Below are 22076 nucleotides of genomic sequence, written 5' to 3' on the forward strand. Positions count from 1 at the left end.
GTATGCTCTGCTTTATAAGGAATCACACAGGAACAATCATCCACTGTCATTCCAAGAACTATAATAATGGAAACCTTTGGAAAGAATTGTATTAATTCTGAAACTTTCAAGTTATTGATTCAAGATTCAGGGTATGTAAAACAGGCTAATTGCACTGACTGATTTACTGCCGCACTAGTACCTGGAGTGATGGTTTTCAGTTTGTTATTACAAAAGGCTATCAGTTTCAAAAAGTACATCCTGGTTCTTTGTCCTTTTGTTCCCTTTCTGACAGTTTAAGAAAAGCAAGACCTGACACTATCCAGTACTAACCGGACCATTCCATGTCAAACACCCAAATGAGTGTGGTGGACATGTTCCAAAAAAAATAAAATAAATAAAATAAAACCAATGGTTAATGTCTCTAGGTCAATTAAAATCACAAAATATGACGTTATGAAAATGTAGGTCCACCCAGCTGGGTTTATATAATGGTAGTGGCAAGTCTGCCACAGTTAAGAATTTAAAAGAGACAAACAATGCACACTGGAAACCTCCACATGTGAAGAATATACCATTTATGTGCCGTTTCTTTATATTCATTAGTATTTTTTTATTTGTTTAATACGTCAAATATTACAACTTTTGTGACAAAATTTACTCTTGTAGAAAACAAAAAAAACTGTCACATATGAGTACGCTATAAGATGAACAGCTTCTTCCCATTAACCCTACAATATATAAATGACAGAAACTCTAATTTACTGATTATGGTGACTTTTGACCTTAAATTACTAAGGAATTGACAAATTAATAACTATCTTGTGGATAGCGAAAATCTCATACTTGTGCCTCACTCAAACCCTAAGTTGGTCCACAGTTTCATAAAACATGTTGACAAGGCAGCAGTGTGGAGTAGTGGTTAGGGCTCTGGACTCTTAACCGGAGGGTTATGGGTTCAATCCCAACTGGGGGGCACTGCTGCTATACCCTTGAGCAAGGTACTTTATCTAGATTGCTCCAGTAAAAACCCAACTGTACAAATGGGTAATTGTATGTAAAAATAATGTGATATCTTGTAATAATTTTAAGTCACCCTGGATAAGGGCATCTGCTAAGAAATAAATAAGAATAAAAGACAAAGAACCAGTCAAGCTTGATTAACTTCAAAGGTCAACATTTAACAAGGTTATAGCTTAATACCTAACTGACCTAAGCAACTGCCTTAAAAGACTAGCTTGTTTCTTATGAACCACATTAAACTTGAATGTTTGCAGCTATAACTTGTCTTAAATCAGGGATTTTGAAATTGAATCACCTTGGTTTTGGTTACAAAACATTGTAACTTTTGGTATTCTTGCTGCCCAGTATTTGCAAAAAAAGTAATGAGTCAAATGGCATTTTGACAAATGCCAGTCCAATTCTAGGCTGATACCCAGTACAAAATGCCTAAAATAGAATCAGAAGTTATTTTTTCATGATTACTTCTGTTGAAAAGCAGCCCTAATGTTGCAATTCACCAGCTGCCTAAAGAATCTCCATAATGTTACATGAGCTAAAATTGGTGCATATTTGAAATATGAGGTTGGCAAAGAAAACAAGGACGACAAATTATAAAATTAGACAGAGACATTCTAGCAATTCTTCAGATGCCTTCCTGTTTAAAAACCTCCACGGCCTGCTGTGGCTTGAACATCACTGCGAACCACCCTTTCTTGTTAGGAAACATTATGGATGCAATTAAAAGGCATGTCAGTATGAATTCTTGTAAACTGAAACTGAGACTGCGCTTGCCCAGTTTCCTTACTGACTCACTGATGAGTCTTTTTTTTCTTCATTCTTTTAAGAATGATTCCATCCCTTTGGAAAAGAGGTCGTAGACTGGGCCACTTCCCGTCTACTCCAAGCCCCTGTTCACAGACACAACCCTCTGGAATACACATAATGTTGGTACAAATTAGGACATAGGTGAATATGGCTTTTAATAGATCACATTTTTTATAAGAAACAGTTAGTCTTCTTTTGTCAAATGTGATGGTGCTGAAAATAGAGGTTTAGGCTTTTGTACAATTGAAAGCAATGCACATTCTTTTAAAATTATCTTTTTCTTTCAACAGGAAACCTCTTATGTTTGACACTAGCTGGGAAATACACCTGGATATTAAGATAAAAATCAATAAAACTTACTAAGATCATTGCTTCAAGTTTCTGCAAATTTACTCTGCCTCAATATGGTACACCCACAATGTACTACTCTTTATTCATAACAGCATTAACCTATATCATTTATTTTTTGGTTTAATGCTACCATTTGAGTTTTCATTAAAATATACAGCTTTTTATGCCCATTACACACCCCAAATAAATTGCAAGCAACCACAGTAAACTCACCTATATTAAAAGGACCAAATTGCCAGCTTAAGTGGCCTTTTCAATGTCAGTTCAGCGCCTGCTCATTAGTGTAACTTGTTGCAATAAGTTACAATCTAATCTAATACATATCATGGCATTGCAGTTTTGCACAAAGGCTGCAGATTTTAATTGTGTAATGTTTGTCAAATAATCATAGTAATCATACTAGATGGTTTAGTTTGAAACTTCAGGCAGCAAAATGTGGTATATGGAAAAGGATAATATGGTACACAACAACCGTGATTAAAGACAATTAGAAACAGGATGTTTTTTACTCTGAAAAGCCATCTTATCTACTTTACGCGTCTGTAAAACTGCTTGCCATCTTCTACTTACACAGCTTGTCTAAAGTGAAAAATGTCACAACTTTGAAGGTTTGTCATGTCCCATCACGGTTCAAGTACAATTACTTTACTAACCGTTTGGACAGCATTTAGTTAAATGAATTGTCACATATAAAGTATTCCCCAGTATTGTACAACACAGACTTAATGACCACTCCGGAGACATTCACCAATTGTGTATAAATAATCTTGTTTGACCCAAATACAATCATTTTGTTAAAAGAACAGTATCATCTGTATACTATTGCACAAACTCAAAGACAGAATTTGTTGTTAGATTTTTTTGCCAAAATGCCTTGTCAGTCGGAGAGACTCTCTAGGCTACTGGTATGCTGAGAGGTGGCATCAGTGCTTGTCAAGCGGCTAAATTGCAGAGCTCCACATTGGTTAGGATCCAACCTTCAACAATGGGAAGCAGAGACCAGTTGTGTAGGAGCAACTAACCCAGGGGCGTGGAAAGCTAAATCTTATAGAGAAGTGAAAGATATCACCACTGCACACATTCTCAAGTCATAGTAAATCCCAAACTATAAATATGCACAGCAACAAGTGGGATTTCTGGCACCCTAGGCTACATTTTGTAATAATATACAGTTAAATAATATTCAAAAACAATATTGCTAATCTTAATGCGACAATTTCTCTCCGACAGGAATACATTTAGGCTGGATCACATCAACATCAGGGTCTGCTATATATTGTTTTTCTATATTTGGCGATATAGAATTGCTAGTCAAATTGGCTTTTTACAGTACCTTAAATGAAATTATTTTACTTTAATGTTTCTTTTAGTTTGGAGAATGCCTGTGATGCTCATGAAACACTGCCCTAGTCTGCATTTTCACCTGATTTAAAGCCTACTAAGTATAGCATGAGTAGGACAGAGACTTCAAGTCATCAAAGACAATCGAAAAAGCAAACAGAACATTCCACAAAGGTAGAACAATGTATTGGTTCTAAGATGTGTTGTGTCCGCGACATCTTTAAAGTTTTGTCTTTGTGGAATTTAAGAAGGTTGGGGTGCATTAACAATAGGACATGAAGATGAAAGGGAAATGTACTGTAGTATATCAACTGAAGTAAACTAAACTGGTAATCGTATACACATAATGATTGGAGCCAAACTGACAAAGAAGCACACATCTAGGGACCAACTCAGAGAATTAAAATATATTTACCAAACAAATTTAGTCTGTGAAATTCTTTAAGTAAGGTTAAGTGCAGGCATTAGTAGTATTGGCAGTACTTGGGCTTCCATTCCTCAATTTTACAGAGCTAAAAAAAAATTATGTATTTAGTCTGATCACGCACCAAAGAATATTTTATTTTAAAAATAGAAGGCTGATGAATTATCCCATCTACCTACAATAAATAAACACATATTTCCAAGCAACAACACAGGAAACAAGTCACTGATCTTTCAGAGTGTAATAAATTATTGCACTTACAGTCGAGACTTAGGTCTCTAAAAACATTTCAAGGAAGTGATTGCGAATACCAGGAATTACATTAAACGTAGGCTAACCGATTTCACTTGTCTCTCTGAAATATGATGCAATCGCTTTCTTGGAGAAGCATAATGCATTTTGGCAAAATTATTAAAAGAACTTTAAAAAAAAAAAAAGTTTTAAAACTCGTACTCTATTCTTAAATTATACGTTTGCCAAATCTGCAGGTTAGTGAAGGGAAGCCCAGTTCTTCTAATGTCTATGGTACACTTGACTCATAAAAACAGGCCTTAGACATCAGGTAAGTATTTGTTTTTATCTTTCAATTGTACAACAGTAAAATCATTGCCAATACACTTTCTTCAGAGTAAATATGGATTTAATGTTGAACAAATGCCAAGTAAAAGTAGAAATTAAATCAAAAAAAGTTTTTATTGTTCAGAAATCAGAACACTCAAGAGTGGATAGCAATTAATGACTGGGGGGGGGGGGAAGCAAACATTTCTAATTAATACCAAAAGTTGTTTGATACAACTATTCAGATCAAGTCTTGTTTTTTCTCTGCAATTAAGCTGTGAACAATGAGGTTCTCTGTAGGTGGATTTACAAAATTGCACAACTGGTTTATAATGCATCTGTCTGAACAGCCAGATCCCTTAAATTATCCACACCTCAGTCAAAATATTGTGAGAGAAACATGTTTCCCATAAACTTATTGAAAATAAATGAAACAGCCTCCTCTTCTGTCATGTGCAGTCAATGCCATGTTATGTTTAATATAACATGGGCATGGCAGAACTTAAAAGCTTCCATTACCTTTTCTATTTTGTGCTCCTTTTCAGTTTTTTGATACTGCAGTTCTCTTTTCAGACAAAGGCAGACTTAACAAAACAATTCTATTAACATGCTTTTACTGTAAACATTTTATTTTTTAAATATTAGGCGATTCAGTTTTTCAGCACAGAGAATCCGCAATGAATGAATAATTTATTGATTGCAATTGCAGATGATTTAATGAACTGTGATGGACGCTCAGGGGCCGATGACTGTGATGAGCGCTCGAGTGAAAGATAAATTTGGCCGGAGGCCTCATCCGTGGGTGCTCGACAGCTACCTGCGCGAGGCTGGCTGGAAAGACATGAACAGTTGCATGCATCCCAGTGCCGCAGACAGGAAGTGGCTATGGCCCACCTCCCCCCAAAAAGACGAGGCCGCCAAACCATGAATGAAAAATAATAATAAATGATTAATGCACCTGTAACAGGGCCAGGAGCCCTGTACATGAAAAGAGGGCAGGGCAAAGCCCTGGTGTTTAAAATATATTGTTTATTTATTTTTAGAACGGGGTCTCCCCCTTCGCCCCTGTGTTATTTTATATTTTTGTATTATGATTTATTATTGATTTAAATGACGTGTTATGGTTTATTTATAAATGACAGAGGAGCCATGTTTGTTATTGTTTTGTTTTTATTTAAAACGTGTTCTGGCAGAGGCAAGGTTGGTAGCTTGTCCTCTGCCAGGAGTAATTAAAAACCTTGTGCAGAAGGTGGCCATCTCCCAAATTAAGTGATTAATTTGTTGCTAAACTGGGAGATGGTCACCTGCATGTAAACCTGCAGCGCTCTCGGTTCCAGGTGGGTGTTCGAGAGTGTACGAGAGCGAGCAAGGAGAGAGAGAAATTTAAAACGAGAACGTATAGGATCGGTGAAGGCGATTGCCCAGCCTGACCTAGGTTTGGTTATTATTTTGAGTTCGTGACTTTGTTTCGTTTAAATATTTATTTTGCTCTGTGAGCACTGTTTTCTTTGTTAAAATATTTATTTTATTTTTGTATTATTTAAATAAACGGCACACGCCGCGTCTTTTGCCTGCAGTACTGCCTTTGTTTGTTTTTGTTCCAGCAACTGGCTTGACGTCACCACTACGTCCATCCTGTCACAGCACCCCATAGTGGCGCACTGCCACCTACCCCCCCAAATAATGAAAAATTTATGAGAATGAGCAGCTGAGACACGGCCCGTCCCCCAGAGCATGACTGCGCTGGGGGAGAGAGCCCAGCCTCTCCAACCCGACCACACACCCAGCAGAACTAAATAAGAACCGCTCAGCACTCAGGTAAGGAAAAAACTCCTACTCACGTATTTAATTTTTTGATGTAGGGGGAAACCTCAGGGAGTCGGTGGCTGAGGGTAGCCCTTCCTCGAGGCTCTAAGCGGTTGACTCCCGTTTCGGCTTCCCAGCATGTGACCGAGGGGCCGAAACAAAAGAAGCGACATGGGAGAATAACACACAGAACCTTTATGTGCTTGCTGATGACGTGTTGGTTAGGGGCAGATTCTCCTTCCAGAAAAGTAACCAAGTTTACAAATCTTTTTAATAAACCTTTCTTTTACTGAAAATGTGACTTCTTACTAAAGGATATGTAACTTATATACACAGCAAGTAGAAAGAACCCTGGACCAATCCCATTGTTTGCCACTTGAATACGGGGAATGGTATTTTAATGTTACGCAATAGACAAGTTAATTTTACTTAGAAAGGCTGGATTACAACTATTTAAAAGAATGCCAACATATCTTTTTTGAAAGACCTCTACAATCTCTTGGATTGGCAAATTAAATTGTAAGACCTTGTTGCTACTTTTATTTATTATTAGTTGAATAGCTCATACAAATTTCCAAATTTCTGACAATGGCTTGTCCAGTTTAAACAAAACTGTACGCAAGAACTCAAAATGAGTATTTAATGAAAAAAGCAAACAAAACCAGGCAACATCTGCCCCTCTTCTAACGCCTCTTACTCCTGACTTGTGAAGTTTATTAATATGAGTCATTTGAGTGGGAACAGGAGTCACTTCCTATGGTTGTATCAACAATTCTAATGAAAAAAGCAAAAGTGGAAATTATTTTTTACAGTATTTATATAATGAAATATCCAGAACGATCCTTGAATGAACAAGATTTTTAAAGGTTCTTGGACTGTTATACAATAATGTACAGTATACAAAATTCAAACTTTTAAAATCCAAAAGGAACACATTGAGCAACAAACCTCTCATTCAACATATTCTTTAGTAAGCTGAATTGGTGGTCACTATAAACAAGGTATGTGATTAACATACCACCAAGAATATAAATGACACAAACAGGTGTCAGTACAGTAGGTACCATAAACAAATTTGATCACCATGACCTTCATCCACACATGCAATAGAATTTCAGAACACAAGCACAGTTCATCAATGTATACTGTACATATAAAGGTGGGCTCATCTCTGAAGAGTGAAGCAAAAGTTCAAGACATAATTCCCTTATGAATTTGTGAGAAGAAACAATGCGTTGCAGATTTGTGTCAAACCCAAATCATTTTTACAGCACTTCAAAAGTTGCCTATGTAGAATGACATGGTCCACTTCACATATTCTAAACACATGGGCCTCTCTATTTTAACTTTTTCAACATAAGCAAAGTCATCCTTAATATACTGTACGTGTATATAGAAATAAAAAAATATATATACCCAAGACTGGGATTAAAAAATAAATAAAAATTTAAAAAATCAAAGAGTCGATAAGACTAGATTAAACACTAAATAATAATATAATAATAATAATTTTATAGAGCATTAATTCATTTAATAATACACTTCAGTTTATAGATAAAGCTATAGATCTAACCACAAGGAGTTAATATTGTTAACAGGAAAAAAAGACCACACACTTGGCTGTACACTCCCAACTTTTAAATTGTTCTTGAATTGTTTGTATGCCGTCTAGTAGGTAGGAAGTTACTGGACTGATTACTGCTGGCAACTCTCCTTATCTTGTCAATGTTTGACAACTTAATGTTCAACATGAAAAAGTGAAAAATAAAACATATGTAATTGTTTCAGTCTATATATTTTGCATTCTTTCTAGATATTTTCAGGAGTTAATTAATACTACTAAGAGCACTACGTGCAAATCTTACCTCCAATTGCTGCCTTTCATATATAGTAGGTCAGCAATATATGTTCAACCACCAAGTTGCTTGTAATACATTTGTTTAAACAGAGGGCAGACAGAAATTTAGCACTCCAGTGCTTGGGGGGGGGGGCAAGCTGGGTCAACTTCTACAACTTACTCTTAAAGTAAAATCTTTCATCTTCCAAAACCTCAAAATAGAGCTTTCAGTGTACAGTAGTATGCAGAGGTTACTTTGCCCTTATGTTAGTCATGCACATACTATACCCCGAGGACATGTAGGTCAAGAGATAATTCTGACCCTTTGAAGCAATCAATTGGGGGGGCATTGGGTTGTTACTCTTTCCAAACACATCAGCTCATTTAGAAGATAAGTTAAAATATTAAAAAAAAATTAGCTAGAGTTGCATTTTTGACCTGATATTTTAGTACCCGAGACCAGTGGCGTAGTGGAGCCGGTGCGGGGCGGAGCGGTGCTCCGCCACTTTTTCAGTCCCGTGTTTCTCAATTGCAAATATTAAAAAATTATTAAATGTGTTTAAAATATTTCCTTGTTAGAATTTTTGTCTGAAACAATATGATGATAATAATTAATAAAGGCCGCTTATTAACGTTTGTTAACGTAACAATTTACACAAGTATTTACATATAGCACTTCTGTCAAACAGTGTGTCCACGCAATGAAGCACACAATCACTGTGTGAGATGAACCGTCTTGGAAACTTCACAGACTCCTGCGAAAAGCGGTTCACGGTTATGATTGGATTATTCCATATTAAGTAAAGGCCTTTTAGCCAATTAGAATATAAACTCTGCTTTGTCAGGTAGCAATGTCTGTGAAAGCCGTTCCTTGGTATCTGCTGACTGAAATACACAGTGATTATGTGAGGTGATAGTTACAGTAAAATAAATCAATAAAAACAACTTTCACAAATCTAAAATGTCCAGAAGTAGTGGGAAACGAACTCGCCAGGAATCTTTGATGGAATATTTTGGAAACAGCAGTAACAAAAAAACAGAAGATTGATGATATTTTGTGTAGTTCGACATCAAGCGCTATTGAGGGAGATTGTGAAGAGACAACAACACTGCTAATGGAAGGCACTGCAGACGGTAGTGTTACGGTAAAACTGACAGCAGAGGAAGACAGACACGGAAAAACAGGACACTTCAGAAAGTCCATGGCCAAACATCTGGAGTTCTGCGGTATGGGAAGAAAAGAAAAAACTTTACACTTTCCTTGACTGTGCGGATGGTAATCTGGGGTGTAGTGTTTGTAGACATGTTTCTACTTTGTCAATTTTGAAAAGTCAGGGTGTTTTCTCTGTCTGCTGAGTGGAAAAATTAGTGTTGGGTATAATGGAAAGACTCAAGAGCAACAGCTAAGATCTTTGCAAAAAAAGATAGTTGAACACAAGAAATCCAGCACCCATAACAAGGCCACTGCACTTTTACAGCAGAACACAGAGGATCTTATTGGGAAATGTGTTGACAATGCAAAAAGGCATGATCATGAAAATACCTGTAAAATATTTTGTACTGCTTACTACCTTGCAAAACAAAATCAACACTATTCTGATCACCAGGCCTTACTTGAACTGCAAGAAATACATGGTGTTAATGTGGGAACCGGTCTTAATTCCAGATACAGTGCCACTTAACTTATCAACCACATTTCTGATGAAATGGTCAAAAAAGCCTGTGAGAGAAAAATACACATTGATGGCAAAATTGCTGTATTAATTGATGAATCAACAGCTCTGAACGGTTCCCCAGCACTTACTGTGCATCTCGAATGCGAGACAGACAAGACACGTGACTCTCACTTCATGTTTTTAGTGTTAATTGAACTTTTTGATCAGTCAGCAGAGTCGATAGTGTTAGCGCTTACTAAACGTCTTCAGAAACACGGGTTTGACTATGCATACTTACAGAAGAATATGATCCACGCCATTGGCCTGCAGAACTACCCCAGAGTTATGGCGAAAAAATAGTCGAAAGACTGTGTCAGCGCTTTGTTAAAGTAACGCATTGTCAAAAATTACATTTCGAGATTTTAAGGACGAAAATTGAAGAATACCAGATGATTTAGTTCCACTTATTAACTGTACATGTGTGATACTGTGCAGAAATGGGATTAATACAAATGAACTTGATTGTAACCGATTAGCATTCCAGAATTTTAATCAAACATGCCTCAGCCCTAATGTTTATCAAGCTTCGTGGACCCCCTTTGAGACAGTGGAATCCAAGCCCTTATGTGACCACTTGGCTGCAACACAATCATCAGGCCGCGGGTGACAGCCATACACGGGTAGCATAATTCTTGTATGCATTATTATATTAATAATAATAATAATAATAATAATAATAATAATAATAATCCCCCTTCAAAAGGTATTAAAAAATACATAACAGCTTTAATGTTTTAAATTAAACAACAAGTTGTTGATGTATTATTATTCTTTTAAATTTTATTTAAAAAAAATCCAGTTAGTGGAAACGGCACTGCTAAAGACAGTTTGATCGAGTTTTACCTTTTCACATGGTGTCGAACAGTCACACCTTGTGTGGTCGTATTGTGAAAAGTTAAATGCACTCGTGCAGGCTGTGTGCTTTAATTCTCTGGTTTTGACATTAATATAACTTCCATCGGCATTGAACTTGCCTTTAAAAATGTAATCATTGTCAAGGAAGTGAACGCTGCGTACGCGGGCATGTTGTAAGTCTGGGACAGTTTTCCTTTGTATTGCCTGCAGCCACTTTAACAGGTTATCGCTGTTACTTGGGAGACGGTGGTAATGCACATTTGAATCTTTGTGCAACCAGGGGCAACACAATGTACACCTGACGGTGTTTCTTTAATGACGCGTTGCTCGCCATTGTTGATATTCGTTTACTTCACACACAATTCTCCTGCTGCCTTCTCCAACCGGTGACGTCACAGGAGGGATTTCCAGCAATGGCGGATTACAGTCTGATAGGCCGCAGAATTTAAACAAACCCGAGATTACACTGCTTTCCATTCTATTTTATCACTTACAAACAAACCGAAAAGTGTTTCTTATCACCGTATATAATTATATACTGAATAAAATTCATACTAACCCTACTTCATTGTGTTAGTCTTTCATTCAATCAGTTTTAAACAATCTTATATCTGTTGGCCATTATTTCCCCTTCTTAAAACAATAAAAATCTAAAATTGCCGAAAACGTTAAAAACCACGTGCAAATTACAGCAGACCAGGACCACCTGCTCTTGTTCTTTCCTGCACCATGGGAGGTCCTTGCATGCCAAAACACTGATCAAGCTGGCTTTCCCCCTTCTCTGAAACCACTCCATTTGACTTGCATGTTTGTGTATTACCTGTGTATTGCATAGCTCGTGCAATAAATGCTGGACTTTATGTGTCAAGCAATGACATTCAACATGCCTTGAAATGGCTGCTTAGCACACAGTAAAGTTCACACTGAATTATTGTGCCACTTTTGAACAGTCGCACGAGTCAAGGCCAGCTTTCACAGCCCTGCCTGTCAACATTTACTAATCTGCCAGATACATTGCTCACATTTACTGTACTTACATCACTCTTCCTGAACTTTGCTTTTAGGCTCTTCATTTTATTCCATGCAATTTCCTAGACGTCAATAAAGCCTGTAAAAAAAAAAAAAAAATTAAAAAATCATCAAGTGTCTAGATAGAATGTTCCAACACATCAACATGATGCGGGTGCAGCATTCCCTTTCATTTTCAAACATCAAGGATAATCTGTATAGTAACTCCATTTAAAATAATAAAGTATAAACACTTTGTGCAATACTGTTGCACTAGCAGAATCACTATTGGTAAGCGTCACTTCAGTAAAAGGGTACGACTAGTTCTGCTTAATAGAAAGTGTGGGGTGTGATTCCAACCCTTTGATTTACCAGCAGTATTATATTTTCACAACTTACTATTATTTGTATGCTCAACAAAACTAATTAAGCGTGCAGTGCATGAACTGTTACATCATTTACCACTATTCAGTAATGCAATATACAGTATCATCTCTCATTGTATTTTAATTTAAGTAGCATAAACAGCAGTCTCAAACCCGCATATATAGCGGCCCCTAGTCGAACATGTTTTGTACTTGGGATACATTATTGCAACGATGCAAATTTTATATATATATATATATATTCAAAGAGTTTAGTATACAGTGAAAATGTATACAGAAAATACACATTCACCACAATGTACAGTTATAGCATATCTTGTTCGATTGTACTTTTCTCTCCGCTGACATGCACTAAATTCTTCAAATGGAGAGGTCTGGTGTACCACAAACTCAAGACGCTGTCTGGTTCGAGTCAGCACATTGCAAATTCAGCCTGAGTTAACCCCATTTTATTTATTTTTTTACTGTAATTGTTTCTCCTTCGATCAGTAGCATTTGTTTTATTAATAATTGTGACTCAAACTATGTTAGGAACTTTTGTTTTATCGGGTTATTTATTTATTTTCGCGAAAGACTTTCCACAAACGCCTGTCCAGGAGTGTCCAACACCACAAAACAATAACCCTATTCATTCCAGTACAGCCTTGCAAGCAAAGCACAGCACAGCACTACTCCTTTCATTTCACTACTGAACTAAAAAAAAAAAAAAAGAATGTTAAAAAAAACGGTTTTCAAACTTACCCCATAGAGTTTAGCAGCGGCAAAAAAAGTGTCTTGGTAAACCTGTTGAGAAGTTTGTAAGTTTCCCAGACAAGAACCTTTAGTTTCAGTCACAAATAATGAGCCGTGTTGAATATGTTAACTCTGCAGAGCCATTCTGTGCCCTGTGAGCTTGGGCGCTCTGATTGTTTTGCCAAACTCAGAGAATGACGTCAGCCCTGCCCTCGTGACGTTGAGTTACAATGTTGCACCGGGAGCTGTTTGTGTCATGTAAGACATGGGCGAAAACAACATAAAAGCAAATTGTGGTTAGGGCATTTGGTCACATCACACATACGTGTCCTGTGTCTGTGAGAGCACAGGGATCTATTGGAAATCAATCAGTTTTGGCGTAACAACAGGACGTTAGAAAAGTTTGATTTGACTACAATGGTACTAGTTTTGCCGGCTACTGGCTTTCATTCATTTGAAAATGTGCCAGTTACAGTATGTGTTCGTTAACAGCATTGTATAAGGGTCTCCTCCCTTTGTTTTGTCAGCACTTGTATATTTTGTTGTTATGGAAACGATATTATTTTTGGCAGTGTCTTAAGATGTGTGCCTTATGGGAAGTTTGTGTGAAAAAAAAGATATACTGTATTTCATGTAGATGGAGACCTGTGTTGAATATTAAAGAGGTGTAACCAGCATGTAAGATTTCTTCTAGGGAAAACCCAGTCAGACAGCTATGATAGACCCTTAATCATCAGTGAGTAAGGTGTACTTTTGTTTGTGTTTATTTTGCTGAAGGTTAGGCTTGATCCAGTTGCACAACACGTCTGCTACAATTGAGACACCAGGATTAAAACAATAACAAAGTCTACGACTGCTCGTACACCAAGAGATCAAAGATTAAGAAAATACCTATTAGTAACATACATCACCAATAAAGCTGATCATGGTCATCGCCTTTTTTGTTGTACTGAGAGCTCTAATTTTGAATTTATGGCCATAGTGGGTGAGAAGCCCTATGTAAAACTATCCATAGGCAGGCAATGGCTTCCCTTCAATTGCTAATCATTTTCCCTATTTAATCCTCACGACACCTCACCCTTTTTGTGTGGGTTGCGTAATTGCTCCTCCCCCACCTCTGCTATTGTGTCCCATCCTCCCCAGTTAGAAATATCACATGGAACACATTTACTATTTTTTACACACACAAGGAGTTTTGCTGCAGGACAAGTTCAAGGCTCCACTCTGATGTACCTGATAATCTTTGAGGTTAGCTCTGTATTGAGACCACAGGGGTGCTTTCATTTTTAAAAAGTCACCAGGGTGTGATGACTGAAACACAAAACAATACTAAGTAAAGCGACAAGAAGTCAACATTACTTCAGATGCATTTGATATGTCATAGCCGTACCAAGTTGCTCTTTATTGGTTTGTTTGTTAAACCATAAAGTTAGAACAGCAATAGTCAGGTTTCAATTTGATTTTTTTTTTCTAGGTCATTCATTTTGCAAGGCTGTAAATGTGCCTTTTGTTGATATTGGCTATTTTCTTCTTCTATGTTTTAGGTAATACTGCCCCCTTTAGTTTAATTTGCTTAATGAACATTGCATTGTGTTCCTTCATTTTATACTTCTACTTTTTTCTATCCACCTGATTTTCAAATCTTGATAAGTGTATTTTTGCTTTACTTTTATATTTAAATTTGTTATGTTGTATCTGTGCAGGGCCCTAGGTGGTGATGACTAAGTGCTGGGTCCAGAACATCAAGTGAATGCTTCAGTAGCAACCGTATCTTAAAGTTAGTATATAGACGCATCATGTAATCATATGCACCTACATATACTAACATTAAGATACTGTAAATAATAATGATATTAAAATGTTAACGAATACTTGTTTCAGTTTCTTTGTTAGACTTTATAATTATTTAATTCACAACTCCAAAGCACTCAATATTCCAGTCTACTTCAAACATATCACATATTAACTTTTTCTAAGATGACCATGCCCCAGTAGGCCTATTGAAAAATACTGTAATGCCCGACTATAAGTGGTTTTTGACAGGTTGGCAGCGAGAATAACCAGGCAGAAATAAATATATAAATAATAATAACAAAACAATCCCTCTTTGACACTCTGTCTGCAATGCCACTTTGCCCCCCTCCAATTACTTTTTAGTGGTTTGTGTTACAGTAAATATTTTTTACCAAAATGTACCCGTCACAAAGACGGCCGGAGTGGGTGGCGTCAGACCAGAAGCAGGAAATAAACAGACAGAGATGTGTGGTTTGGTGAAGCTGAGCGAATGCTTTCGCTCAGCATTTAATAAACAGAACAGAAAATAAAAGGTTTGAAACAACAAAACACAGCACACGGCACTTGAGGCCAAAATAAATAGACGAACAAAACGGACTAGACAGTGCACAGACAGACGAACAAAACATGGTGAGCAGATTTTAACTATTATTCTTTACACAAATACCTCCGTCTCCAATCCCGTTCTCCACTCACCGAACACCCAACCCCGAGTGAAAGAAACGTGCATCTATATATACTGTTGTGCTGGGATTCAATTACTAATTAATTATTCACTTGAATCCTAGCACGTGAATTAGTTAAGTGTACTCCCGTGACCACATATTACATTTAACCAGCACGTGAAGTGATTTGTGCTCTCCTCGTGCCTAAATACAAATCTACACTTTTTAAATATACGTGAAACACAGACCCGTTTATATCCCGTGTACCAATGACTATACACCAACATTAACACATGCACGCAACATACAACACATAACACACAAATGCACACGGGCGGGGCGCATTGCCACAACCCCATATCTAATCACAAACCATATTTTGTAAAAAGGAAATTCTCTCATCTCTCTCATCCATGGCAAGACTCACAGCAGCCTGTAATATTATTTTAATTTTAATTATTTTTTGGAAGAAAAATAATTTGTAAACAAACATGTCCATAAAAAGAGGGTATTTTAGATGTGGGTAGATGTAGTTTAATTGTCATTTTATTATTATTATTATTATTATTATTATTCCATTCAGGGTAAAAAATATAATGAACGGCATTAGAAACAATCGTGCTATATATATATATATATATAGTGAGAAATGGGGCATTCTTTCTTCAAGAAAGGCAGGTGGCATTAAAAATACAATTCCCAGGGTGCTTAGGGGGAGGATGAAACAGGGTTTGTGTACTGTGGTTGCAGAAAACAAAGAAAAGGGAAAAGACAAATTTGTTTAAAGAGATTACCAGCAAAAGGTTATGTGTTGGTTTACATTCAAACTATGGAAGTTTGTCTCAATAGTAATACTTTTGCCAGTAATAATAGTTTAATAGTCTGTAATTGTGCAGTGGGTGAGTAAAATCACTGCCAGCATAGCGAACCCAAAAGTGCTTGTGGACACTCCAAAGAAATACATGCTGTGTGTTAATGGGTTGAAGTACAAAATATTTTTTTGTAGAACCTTTGTTTAGGACTGTTTGCTACGGTGTGGGGAAATTGACACATTACGTGCGAATCAAACCCCTTTTGTGTCTTGTTGGAACAAACCACAAAGGACAACAAAAGAAGATTTTTGAACTGTGTTTTATTGTGTTTCTTGAACAAACAACAAAGGACTGTCGGTCTGTACTTTCTTGCGGTTTTCCTAGATCCTGGGCGGGGCAGGAGCTTTGTCTGTGGAAGTCCTTTATACTTACCAGCCACATCCAGCAGAGGGGGACAACAGCATTTGAGATAGCTGCATACTTACCTGCTCCTCCTACCGTCTCCAGCAGAGGGAGACAACGGACCTCAGGACTGTTAATACTTACCTGTTACACCTGCAGTCTCCAGCAGAGGGAGACACCAGACCGTTGAGCTGTGCACATTTACCTGTTTTGCCTGTTATCTCCAGTAGAGGGCGACAAGGACCGGGAACAGGTGTAGCCACCTGTGGAAACAAACAAACTGTTTAACACAGTGGTGGCCAATACACCAAACACTGCGATCCATTTTGGTGGATCTCAACGGGCTCCGTGATCCACCAGTAAGTTATGACCAACAATTATTAGCGGGACTTATAATAGTGTCCAGTATGTAATAGCAATAATAAAACAAAACAACCACAACAAAAATGTAACAAAACGCTCTACGCTAACCTTTTTAGGCACATGTGAGCCTAAGTTTTAAAAAAAAAAAATTAGCAGCACACACAAAAAAAATAGTTTTTGCTCAAATGTATTGTTGAATATCGACAGATTTTTTTCCTTTCTTTCATAACACTTGTGCAGTTGAATACTTTTGCATCAACAAATAAAAAGGGACAACTTTTTATTTATTTTATTTTTTAACTGCCTGGCAGCATGTTCCTCAGAATGTGCTGCTTGCCTGTTATGGTAGCGGGATGGTCTGCCTCTCCGCACTTTGCGTGCCGTTTTGAAGCACTGTGTTTAATATATTTTCATGTTAGAACTTCTGGCTCCCTGTTAAAAATGCAGTCTTGCCTGCCATCAGTTCCCCTGCATCTTGATAAAACGTGCAAAACATGGATTTTTTTAACATTGTCAAACTTAAGCCAGGGGTAATCTTTTAGCCACTGTTGGTTGAACTTGTATTTTACAACTATGAACACGCTGTAACTAACTTCTGACATACCTGTACTGCTCATTTCGTGTAAAAACACCGACATATATGAATTTGTTATTTTCCTCATCTTAGTTTGACAAACTGTCTAAAAACCAATAGCCATCGCACTGATAAATCAGTGAAATTTGCGGGGTATGGGATTTGTAGTTTTTAATGTGTGATTAACTGTGGGCAGTGGACACCAATAAACTACATTCCCAGAGTACATTACGATTGAGCTATGAGTTTAGATCCAACCGTGAGTTTTTTTTTCTTTTGTTTTATACTTTTCAGCTGAAAACATAAATCATGTTTATTGTTTATAGTCAACCTTTAGGAATTTCTCGTCGCAGACGTGCGCCTAAATTAAAATGTACGTTCACACAAGCTTTCTGTTAGTCTCATATGCAGAAACTGTTGGGATATTTTCATCTGTGCTACTGGATGACACAGAAGGCTCTGCCCATCAGCCAAAACAAAAACTGTTGCATGCTTACATGCTAGTGCTTGCTCTGATTTGTCCCGAGATCCACCGAAAATCTTTTTAACAGATAAGAAGAAATTAAGACACAGATGAACTGTCAAAGACTGTGTGTTGACTTACCTGTGGGACATTCTCATATTTGTTTTGTTCATTCAGATTAGCTTTTTCAGTCTAGAGAGGGACAGAAAAGTGAGATAGTTAATACCCAGTTAAGGGTTAGTTTTTTGATTGGTATGTTTTCATATCATTTGTTTTGTGAAAAGAACATTTTTATTTATTTGAGTAATAAAAAAAATGTACTTGTACATACGGCTTACTGAATACTGTCTCCGGGTCACGTCTGTCCAGAAGAGTCAAAGATCCTCAAAAAAAAAGCCAAAATAAAAGGTTCAAATAAAAAAGAATAACTACTTGTAGCCTCGCGCCTCCCCCAAACAAAGGATTTTGCTTCCTTCTATGGCCACACCTGTGATTGCTGGCAGGGATATATTTAACCCCGTCCCTGCCAAACTTACATTCCCACACACACTATATATATGAAGGGCTTTGGCCCTGCCACAGATGGTCTTAAATGATTTTACACCCTGGAATTTCACAATATTATTATTATTATTATTATTATTATTATTATTATTATTATTATTATTATTATTATTATTATTATTATTATTATTAATTAATTAATAATAATAATAAAGCACCTAATAAAACATTTTAGAACAGAAGTTCATAGAAAACAGGGGATCTTTTTTTCACCAATAAAGTGTATGACCTTACCTTGACAAAAAAAATAGATTACTATAGAAAAGCTATTGGATTTATGCACTTTTTCTACAGATATCAAACCTGGTTCTATAGATATCTATAGATGCATATAATACATATCTGTAAAACTGGCAATACATGTCTTTTCTGTAGCTTTTTTAATAACAGGGTGCAGATAATATATCTACTAAGCCTGAGGTGGAGACCAGATGTCATCCAAACTGAACTGGTATTACCAGTGTTTGCTTTCTAATCATCTAAGATGGCTTTTCTTACTCTGAGGGCAAACTTAAATGCTTGGTAAATATGTCCTACTGGGGCTAAGCTACCTTAAGGTATTAATGTCTTTTAGAGTGTCAGTGTAGTTAACCTTTCTTCATGCCTTGAGATACTGAAAACTCATTTTAGTTTATGAACATGTTCAGTTATTAAAGGATATAATTTCCTACACCAGAATACATTATTATAAAAATATAAATTTAACAAGCAGATGCCCAGATCATATTCAATAGGGCACATGTTGCCCCCAATAAATACAAAAATGTACAAGTCACTAAAGAGACTAATATTGTGCGAAACAACATGCTCTCACTCTCTCTCTCTCTCTCTCTCTCTCTCTACACACACACACACATATATATATATTGTGACAACTCTAGAAATGTTTAATAAGGTCCAGAAGAAGTGATGTTTGATCACTTCTTCCAGACCTTTTACACGGTCCTCTAGCATGATATAAATTCAGACTTCCAGGAATGCAGTTTAAACTGTGTGGTACCTGTGTGTTTATTATTTACAGTGATTCAAAAAAAAAACCCCATCCAAAACAAACAAACAAAATCCTAACTCCTTAACAGATTACAAGTAAGTTTCCCTAACTAACAGTCCAGGCAGCTAAGCTGCTTACCGGCTCCAAAACACCAGGACTTCTGAGTCCTACCTTGCACAATGACTCCGTTCTTACCACCATCACTGAGCTCACAGCTCCTCTCCAACTCTCTCTCCACCAACAGGTTGACCCTGCCCGTTTTAAAAGGCTCCCGATTGTTTAATTGAAGGCAGCTGTTGAATCAATTACACAATCACCTACTTTACAATTATGCCATCTAAAATGTCTGCCCTATATGTACAATAATTACAGGTTTTCAAAAACAGGACTTCTTAAATGTGTTCAAAATAATATCCTGTGTCATTTTTTTTTTTAATCTGGATAATATAATTTGTACAATATCCACAAGAGGGAGCCATCTGCTGATAAAATTCTGAAAAAAGTGTAAACGATGTTGGTTTGAAAAAAAAAAAAAATGCAGTAGACATTTAGCATTTTGATATTGTTTTGTTTTAAAAAAATAAAATATTAGTCGTAATTTTAAAATATATATTATGTTATGAATGTGGGGAATGGGGGCTGTAATCTCAGTCGTTTCTTTTTGGTTATTTATAATATGCAGTAAAAGCAAACTGCACTTTGATGTAATGCTGTGTTCTTAACAAGGGAATCTAGTTAGAAAGTGCTGCTCAGTTTTCTTTCCAATTATGTCTTGTCTAAAACTGGCCATTTGCAACTCATCTTTATTGAGCAAACTGTATTATTAACTTGGAGCACTTTGCAGATATTTCTGCTTTTGTAAATACTACAGCTTTGACTTGTATCTGACCAAAGCCCTGTAGTACTAAAACCAAGTTCAACCTGATATATGCTGCTTCTTCTCTTTGACTAAAATTTGAATATTCATAATTATTTTATATTCACTTTGCTAAAACATGGCCAAGGAGTTGTGTGTTGTGTGTGTTGCAAAAAAAGAGGGGTGGGGGGTTAACATACGAATATTGCAGTTGATAACGTCAAGGAACTGTTTTATGCCATTTATTCCTTTGAACAAAAAAGTTGCACTGCATGAGCCTTTTTTGTGACTCAATAATGTATGTCCCTGGATATACCGTTTAATCTTGGTGAAATGTGTACACTGACTACTGTTTTATGTTGATCATTTTAAATGTATGTATGTATTTATGCCTCCTGCTGCGCCTTACCAGTGTTCACACCATGAGAACTGAAACCAATTAAAATCAACCTGTTTCACTAAATGTTTTATTGACTATGCAAAATCCTTAGTTTCAGTTTGGAAATTCTAATAAACAAATGGAAAAGTTTGGTTTTAGATCTCAGTGTAATTAGAAGTACTGTATATTGCCTCTGCATATGAATTTAAAACGTTTGTATTCCTTCTGGTGACAGTAAAGCAAAAATGGCTACAAAGAGCCATTACTCCAATGTCCTCTGATCTCCTGATTTTCTAGATAATGAAAGGAAAATGGCATTGCTTTGTCATGTTACGAGGTAATAATGGAACTCCTGACTTCCCTGTATTACTGTGACTCACTATCATACAGCTCACTAACACAGCACTGACTAGCAGGTAAGGTTTTTTGTTTTATATGCCGTCCATAGAAATGCCTCGGCTGGGGTCCCCGAGGTAAAAGCACGGCCACGTGGTGTACAGGGTGAGTCATTCAGTCATAGAAGCGCAGGATTGTATCCTGGCTGTGCGAAGTCACTGGTCTTCGCTGGCGCTCTGGCACTCCTGCAGGTTAAGAGCAAAACTGGCAGTGATTGTTTCTCCTCATCGTGCTACAGCGGACCCTACCAGCCAGGCGCCCAGTGAGGTCAGGTGGACACCTAGAGGTCTGACCATTGTCTTGCTTGATTGCCACTCTCGATTTCCTGGGTGCAAAAGAGGAAACTGGCTAGGTAGGTGGATTGGAGGATGCCCACTTGAGCTGTGTGGGGAATTGCTGCGGTAAGGGGAAAAAATAATGGAACATTCTAAATTGGGGATAAAGTCAGGGGTAAAATAATGTGGCACTCTAAATCTAATAAATAAATAGAAAGTAATCTAGTAGCATCTGTCATTTTTTCAGTGTTACATCAAAGCCATCTTCTTGCTGGATGTGGAAAAATCTTTTGACAGAGGACAACCTGGTCCCAATTTTTTTTTTTACATGGAGTTACTATACTGTGTAGTATCAAATTCTGTTACCTATTCTATATTTTCTCTTTCAAGAGTCAGTAGATGAGGCTGCCTTTATCTCCATATTTTCACTGGACATTGAACCATTTGCAGAAAAGATTAGATACCACCCTAGCATAAAGGGCATTCCCATGGGGAATTTAAATGTAATATCTCTTTATGCTGATACTGTTTTGCCCTTTCTCACAGACCCACAGGTGAAACTGACTCCTTACCAAAAAGGAATCGGCTGCAGCTCCTAAAAGTAGCTGCAGCTGATAATTCTAAATAATAACGTCAAGGACTCATTCTAAAATCTATTTAATTTTGATAAATTCATCAACGCTCCAAATTATTATTTTTAAACAGATTTTGTACTCGTTAAAT

At 36.9% G+C, this 22076-nt stretch overlaps 1 protein-coding gene and 1 long non-coding RNA gene across 7 annotated transcripts in view; both read right to left on the reverse strand.

The window, feature by feature from the left end:
- The window catches only part of LOC131696784 (ankycorbin-like), a 61739-nt gene extending 48687 nt beyond the window's left edge, over positions 1-13052 (reverse strand). For 4 of the 6 annotated variants that reach the window (XM_058994484.1, XM_058994494.1, XM_058994475.1 and 1 more), the window contains exons 1-2: positions 12829-13052; positions 11731-11801 (exon numbers count right to left, since the gene is read on the reverse strand). In XM_058994484.1, coding sequence (XP_058850467.1) covers positions 11731-11766 — 36 coding nt within the window. In that variant the 5' untranslated portion in view covers positions 11767-11801; positions 12829-13052. The remainder of the gene's footprint in view (positions 1-11730; positions 11802-12828) is intronic. The other 2 variants (XM_058994488.1, XM_058994470.1) reach the window with 1 other exon arrangement.
- Positions 13053-16450: 3398 nt separating this feature from the next.
- On the reverse strand, positions 16451-18272 carry LOC131705098 (uncharacterized). Its single transcript, XR_009310186.1, has 3 exons — positions 18224-18272; positions 18034-18084; positions 16451-16755 (listed from the first exon to the last, which is right to left on the reverse strand). It is a non-coding gene; the product is annotated as an uncharacterized LOC131705098 (long non-coding RNA).
- Between the last annotated feature and the right edge of the window lie 3804 nt (positions 18273-22076).

This window comes from Acipenser ruthenus, chromosome 2 (genome assembly GCF_902713425.1).
Source record: "Acipenser ruthenus chromosome 2, fAciRut3.2 maternal haplotype, whole genome shotgun sequence".
In the NCBI taxonomy this organism is placed as follows: domain Eukaryota; kingdom Metazoa; phylum Chordata; class Actinopteri; order Acipenseriformes; family Acipenseridae; genus Acipenser; species Acipenser ruthenus.